This window comes from Trichinella spiralis (assembly GCF_000181795.1).
Source record: "Trichinella spiralis strain ISS 195 chromosome Unknown Scfld4, whole genome shotgun sequence".
In the NCBI taxonomy this organism is placed as follows: Eukaryota; Metazoa; Nematoda; class Enoplea; order Trichinellida; family Trichinellidae; genus Trichinella; species Trichinella spiralis.
In genome coordinates, this window is record NW_003526943.1 from 6,412,956 (window position 1) to 6,420,736 (window position 7,781).

Below are 7,781 nucleotides of genomic sequence, written 5' to 3' on the forward strand. Positions count from 1 at the left end.
GATGTTTACATATTCTCACGTGTTGCAAATATTATTCAAACATCTTGGAAAGTACAAGAAAAAGGGAAAAATATAAGAAGAGATATTCGTGGGGAAAATAAATTTAATGTACAGCAAGGGATTTTCAAATGAAATTCATCTATTAAATTTGCAATTTTGACTGATTCTGTTGTGTTGAATAAGTTATTAATTTTTATTTCAATAAGGAAACAATTTGCATATTGGAATGGGAAAATATATTGAAGTTTGCAATCGCGAGTAGATGTGTTTCCGGTGATGTTGGGATAAATTTCGATTTTCAAATTGCCTTTTTTTAAACAGCTTATAAGTTGATGATGAAATTGAAAACTCTTTTTCAGAGTTGTAAATTATTGACATGTCTGTGGTTGGACGAAATAGATGATTTTATTTGTTAACACAAGAAGAAGAAAAATTGCACTTCTGTTGATCGAGCAGGCAAGCAGTGTTGGAAGTAAAATGTATAATAAATTGTCGATTGTAAATATAGATGTATCTATATATTTCTTTTTATTGTTATTTATTGTTTTGCATGCAGGAAATGCAACGTTGAAAACAGCAACGCTGGGAAGTAAAAACATTATGATGAATATTTAAACTTCTTTGCATGTTGTGAAAAATGAACACTTCTTTTTTTTGTAATGAATTTCAATTTCAGCAATTGATGATATACGGTGGTGAGAAATTTTCTTTTTTTTTGCAGACGAAGGTTTTCCTTTAATATCATTTTTCATGTTGGATAACATTTTTGTAAACCCCATTAATCCTCTTCTACTTCTGTAGTACAATTTTCTGTGTAGTTGTTTTTATTCTTGCATCAAAATCATATACGTATATATGTGATACAGTGTGCATTCAGTTCAATGATTTAACTTAGACAATGTGTATTTTATGTTAGCAATACTACATTTCACTGTTCTTATGTATATTCAGTGCTAACCAATAAGCAGAATAATAATGAATTGGACAGTGGGATAAATAATTTATTGTGAAATTATTTGAAATATTTTCGGGTGGTGATTTTGAAAAATTAACTACTTATAATTATTAGTTTAAAGTTTAAGCTGTGGTTGAAAACAGCAAAAAAAACTTTTAAAAATTGCTTAGAAAAGGGAAGTAATTTTTTTGTTTGTAGTCGACAAAATTCTCATGGGTTGTTTTCTCATCACTTGGCACGACCAGTTGAAATGCGTTTTTTAAAAAATTTTGTTCAGCAATGTTGTGATCGATTTAGTTATACAACATACGTATATATATATGTGAGGCTAGATGTGAATAGTCTCTGTGTGCTTTTTTTTGTTCTTTGTTATTTTACAATAATTCATTTTGGAAATTTAAATGAAATTTACGCTTGCCTTTACAACTGACACGACGCAGTTGTGTGTGAAATGAAGTGGTGAAGTGGTGTGGAAGAAAAAAAATTATTCAACTCTATTCACAATTGTTGGTGCTGTCACGTTCAGCATTCAGTGTCAGGTGGCAGTGGCATTAATTTGTTGTTTTATGTTCTTTTTGGGAAGATGCTTTTTCCGCCCCGGTTACACACACACACAAGCGTCGTTGCACCGCACCTCATTGAGGAAGAGGACGAGGATGTTGCACTTTTGCACATCAAACTTGCCCTGCCCGGTCACCACCTACATCATTACTGAAGTTGCGTGTGCTTTTTTCAACACTGCTGAGCCATTGTCATTTGCATTTCAGCTCGTTTCACCATCATTCTACGCAAGTTGCTCTGCATTTGCTTTGCTAATATGAAACTGAAACTTCCGAAATCCCCTTTTCAGACACGAACACCACTCAGGCAGTGAGTATAATTTAAGACGATGATATATATATATATATATATATATATATATATATATGCGCAAAAGCAACAACTCACATAACACTCCTCATACGTTGGAAAATCCACCTCATCCCAGATTAATAGAAATTGAGCAGTGAATTTTATTTATTTATTTATTTTCTTAAATAATTATTTTTACTACTGTTTGATATTTTTTATTTATAAATTATTAAATTTAAAAAAAGCTTTTTTCCTTTGACAATTTCAAATATTCTCATTTTTAATTCAATTGTACCTGTGACGTAGACTTCGCATTATCATTGCTGTTCGTTGTGCTTTGTATTAGGTCGTTCTTGTTTTATGTTTTCTACTTTTCAATTCACAATTCAAAAAACTTTTTTTCTGTTCTATATTTTCTCATCATTCTCTCACGGTTGGCTTTTCTTGACGATGTTTTCCAATTTGCGCACACATTCATTGTTCAGTTGTGTTTCAATGGAAAACATTTTTTTTGGAAAATCTATTCATTTGGACAATTTATTAGTTTAATATTTGTTTTAAACTGTAGAAAAATATGGACAGAGAGCTGAGGGTTCATTTATTGACAGACAAGAACAGAAGATGACCAAAACTGAACATTAATTTATACTGTACTGTACGGTACTGTTATTTGTGTATTTCGTTCTGGTTACTTTTTTTTTAAATTGGTTAACTTCCTGTTTATCTGTTTTACTAGACATCTGCTAGCTGATAATTGAAGCTTGTTAAATAATAATTTATTTTTGAATTGTTAAAAACGAACTTAATGTTGCTATTATTGATCTTGTTTTTTGTTCTCTCAAAAAATTTTTTTTTTTGAAATATATATACTCACAAATGGTTGACTTGATAATTCACAACGGTGATATTGTTTAGTAATTTGAAAAAAACGGATTTTATTCAATTTTTCTATTTTATTATGATTATGATCAATTGTATTGTTGAAAATGATCCTTTACGTTTATTTATATATTAATATATAAATAGGTATGAAATTGAAAGTATATTTTTGAAATTATTTTTAAGTTACGCATCTTTAATGAAATTTTAAATCTGTTATTTTCATAGTATATTTTTCAATTTACTCCCCTAAATTTTGAATGCTTAAATCGGACAGATCAAGTGAATACTTTACTTTTATTGATGTTGCGTTGTACGTTTTTCTTTCACGATCATTCATTCCTTCTGTGGTCTCAGTGAGATTAGTGTTCATTTGCATTGAAGAACAAGCAGTTTTTATATTGTTAGCTTGGTTATTTATTTATTTATTTATTTTCAATCGTTTCTATTGTTGAATCGCTAATGTTGTTGTTCTTTTCTTTTATACGGCTTGAACAGATGCAACAACTTGCAATTGTTACTTGCTTTATTGCAATTTAAATATTTCCCAGGAAAGTGTAAAAAATTTTTTGTTTCTTTTTTTTCAAATAGAAGTAGCATAATTGGAAATTTATTGATTAATTAGAAGAGGATAATTTGATTTTTGCACTTCAACGAATATTATTTTGTACTTTTACGTTATTAAAAAACACGAAGATCAAGCAACCATTGTACAATATTTTGTATCTGTTATTAAGAATTAATTACTCATGTTATTAAAATAATTTTGAAAAATCCACTTCCAAATGCAAGTTTGATGAATGGAAAATTTTCAGAATTATACCAAATTGATCTATTATATGTTTTATTTATTTAAAGTAAAATGGAATCTTTTCCATTTCATTATGATCATCGATGAAGCAATTCATCTTTTTCAAAAAGTTTTTTTGAACAAAAAATTTTTTCATCGAAAGTTGGCAAATAATTATGATTATTAAAAAACAGCAAAGAATAGATTGATTATTTATGATTGCTGCTTTCAGTGTGTAAAAGTCATAATGCATAAGTTCACGAAGTGGGATATTTTTATTTTTTCTTTTATTTACGGTAAGTAATGAAAATTTTTAACTTGTGTAAGATGGATAATTTTGCCATTTTTGATGAAAACTCGTTCGACGCAAAATTTGCCTTTATTAATGATTATTTATTGGCTTAAACGACAAAATGTATTTCTGACTTATTTGTTCACTTTCATATGCTAATGTTGGTTTGGCATTTTTTTAGTTTTTCAGGTGATTTGAAAGATATGTGATCATAGACGATGTTTGATGACCAAATTACTTTACGGTGAAAATTGGCTTCGCCTTCATCAGTGCATGCTTTTGTGCACAAACTGTAATGTGGTAATATAGGATTTTGTGGATGTGTGAAAAATCATCTCTGCACTGCTGCTGTTGATTGATAATATTTTTTTGCTTTTGCTTTTGCTCCACCTCAACTTTTTGTGTTGTTGATGATGGAATATTTTTTCTGTTTTATTTTATTTTTTTTTGCTTTTCAACGTATCAACACAACAACGATAACGATTGAATGAGATACTGCGTTTGTTGTTGATGTTGATGAAAGCCAACATGGCTTGCTTGGTGGTGGTGATCGTGGTGGTGCTTGCACTTGAGCAGCAAATTTTCTGATTGATTTTTCCCCCTCTCATCAGCTTTCTCTCTCTCTTTCTCTCATTCTCTCGATTTCTCTTTTTCTCTGTTGGTGCTGCAAACGACACGTCACTTTTGCCATCGGTCAACTTTACAACATTTGGTTTCACACAACTTCTTCACACATCCGGTATTGGTATACTTCTCGTGTATTATCTTGTGCAATTGATTTCGCAGAAAAGATCAAAGCAAAAAAAAATTTTTCCATTGCCAAACAGTTTGCAACTGTGCTGTATAAAATTATCTCGTTTGCTTGGTTGCACATCGAGAAAAATGGTTTGTGTATTTTCGTTCATTTTCATATTCGCTGCTCTTCCAAGTGGTGTAGCAATTGCTGCTGTTGTTATTGTTTTCAATGCTGTATCAAAGTACAGTTTCGTCGAACAGAAAAATTCTCCCAACTACGTTTCAAGTCACGCCTTCGTGATGTCGATGTCGCCTCTGATTGGCTGCTTGACAAGGTGGGCGTGACTTTTTGCGATTGTCGCGCCGCCAAGCGGTCGAATTGATCGAGCGAGATTGCCACGCAGCAGTCAGCTGATCAGCTCTTTGTCTAAACGGCGGCGTGCGGTCACGTGCTTTTTGCAGCCTGTATAGCAAGCAGTAGTGACGTGACCGGCTAACCGACGGCATCTTTTCTTGCTACCAAATTGGGTCGCGAAACGTGTGCAAAACTTTTCTCCAAAATTAATTTCATGTATATTTTGATTATGTTTAAATATTACAAAAATACATGATATTATCTATATTGTATATTATAATTTCATACAAGCGCGTGACTTTATATATATATATATTTTGCATACATACATACATATAGATATATATATATATATAATTTCTTCTTTATGCTTCAGTTGCTGTGGTTCATTTGCAGCGCGACGTGTTCGTCGACTTGGACTGTCGCCAGTATTTTTCCTTGTTTGTTTGTTTGGTTGTTTGTTTGTTTTTGTGAAGAAAAGAAATTGTTGGAAAAGGAGATTTTTTTTTGCAAACAGAAGAAGAAAAACGCATACCTACGTACGTACATACATACATCTTGAAGTTGAATATTGAGAAAAGTGAAAATTCATTACCCGACAGTGTGTGTGTGTGTTGTGGTGAGAAGAAATTTGAAATAAACTAGAATAGAAAAGTGCAATGAAAACTTTCCAAGCTTATCTGCCGTCTGGTGGCCGTACGTACAGCTGCGTGCATTGCCGCGCCCATTTGGCAAATCACGACGAACTCATTTCCAAGGTGAGTAAATTTTATTCCATTATTTTCAATAAACTCTCCATTCATTCATTCATTCTTTCTTTCTTTCTTTTCATCTTTACAAATATTTAATATCGTTCTTTTCTAATCATGCTATTATGGTAATTTTCAGTCATTTCAAGGCAGTCAAGGCAAGGCGTATTTGTTCAATTCTGTGTAAGTGAATTTTAATTTATTATTATTATTATTATTCCATTTTCCATATTTGGATATTTGCTCGGTTCGCAAATAAGCTAGTATAGCCAGCGGCCAAGCACCACGCATATGCTATTATTATCATTAGTTGTTGATGTTGCTAATATTTGACACGACCTCTCTCTCCCTGTCTCTCGTGTGCTCAGCTTTCTGCGTTTGCTTCAACTAGACGACAAACAATCACCACACTGCGAAAATATATATTATTTCGGTCGATCTCTCTCTCTCTTTCTCTTTTTTCTTGGCCTCTGACTCTCTGACCCTACCGGATATGGCTTGTTTTTTTCCATCCGTATGCTTTCTTCTCTTTTGTTCGGATGTCAATGACTGAGGACGACAGTAATACAACTACTAATTAACATTGTCAAATAGTCATATTTCATCTCCTCTTATGCATATTATTCTTTTATTATTAATTTTCCATCAACAAATATGAACAAAGTTGGAATTAGTTCAACAAAAAACATCACGAAAATTATCTACTATTTTGAAATTGAAAAATATGATTTGGTTGTTTTACTGTTTAAATCATATGTTTGTACTTTATTTGCATTGCATTTCGTGTTGCTTTTATTCTATCAAATGCACGGCAAATAGTAATAGTACAGCTATGGCGTTGTTCTGTTTGCATGAAAAGCAACGATAAAAAGCAAATATTGCATCAGTATATATATATATTATTTATACAAAATTTGTTTTTGTTTTTTTTAATATTTAAAAATTCTCTTTTGTTTGTTCAAATTTGTATCTCCATTGCAACAATGCAAAATAGCAAGCAGATGAGATGAGCAAATTTTCTTTTTGCTAATGCTTGCAATAAATAGATTTATTTTCTTCTACGAATTGATTATGATAATTTTTCCTAATTAATAAATTTCTGTTCCAAGTTGGTAAGAAAATTGTAATTTATTCGTGTTTATTTGTTTATTTTTGGTGTTGTGAAATACCGTCAACAGATAGATGTATTAGCAGTTTGTTTGTTTGTTTGTATGCTTGTTTTCTTTCAGAGCTGGCTGACGTGACGTGACGTCAAAAAATATATATACATAATTTGAAAAGGGAGAAATAATCATCAGTTATTTTTTGCGTGTTTGGTTGGTTGGTTCTTGTTTGTTCTTTTTTCGCAGATTTTACCGTATACGTAAGGAAGTAGAACACTGAGAAATATTTGACAGTTGAGGAAGAAGAGGTTTTTCTGATGTTGTTTATAATTTTAGCAAATTTTCAAATTTCCCTTTTCCATTTTCTTAATCTTATCCAAAGCAAGATTATACCATGTTTGAAAATTTTCCACGCAACTTATATTTTTTTAGTATTAATGCAAAAAGTAGCTTCATCATGAAACAAGTGTACAACTTTCGTAGTTTGCTTCTTCTGAAATCCGCTTGTTGTTGCTGTTGGTGTTCCCTTTTGCAATGGGGCAACGTTGCTTTGTCATTTTTGCCAAAGTGGAACGGTGATAGTAGAAATTGTCGCTGGCGTTCAATTGATGGAAATTAAATTGCTTTTCTGTTCGCATGCCATTGCAATAGCACTTGGTCAACGAAAATTTTTATTATATGCGCATCCCAGCACAGCTGTACCGGTATTGTAGGGGTAACGGTCAGGAGGCTTACAGTAGGCGACTTGTTGGAAATGCAAAATATTTCATTATTAATTTTCTTTGTTTAAACATTGGATAGCATTTAAATGAATTGATTTTTTTCACTGTGTTAATGCTAATTCAAATTATTTGTCTTTTATTACTTTTTCTGTTATTACCAATATGCCTAAATGAAAGCAGATGTTGAAAGCATCGTCACTTTCGAGATTTTCTTGTAAATATTTTTATGAAAAGAAAAAAAAAATTTTTTTTTCTACTTGATAATAAATGGCCAACAGCAGCTTGATAATTATAACCTGATTTCCTGATGAATTGTTAATGGGTAGTGAAAAGCAGTTTTTTTGTTTGA

At 31.5% G+C, this 7,781-nt stretch overlaps 1 protein-coding gene across 1 annotated transcript; it reads right to left on the reverse strand.

Moving 5' to 3' along the window:
- Positions 1 to 4,002: 4,002 nt before the first annotated feature.
- Positions 4,003 to 4,376, reverse strand: Tsp_01574 (conserved hypothetical protein). The gene is made up of 2 exons (XM_003377344.1): positions 4,228 to 4,376; positions 4,003 to 4,195 (listed from the first exon to the last, which is right to left on the reverse strand). Exons 1-2 carry the CDS (start codon positions 4,374 to 4,376, stop codon positions 4,003 to 4,005), a joined length of 342 nt encoding a protein of 113 aa, XP_003377392.1.
- Positions 4,377 to 7,781: the final 3,405 nt, after the last annotated feature.

Coding starts and splice junctions, on each gene's coding strand:
- Tsp_01574 (XM_003377344.1), bottom strand. CDS start 4,376: ATGAGAGGGGGAAAAATCAATCAGAAAATTTGCTGCTCAAGTGCAAGC. Junction 4,196..4,227: donor TATCGTTGTTGTGTTGATAC/GTTGAAAAGCAA, acceptor AAAATAAAACAG/AAAAAATATTCCATCATCAA.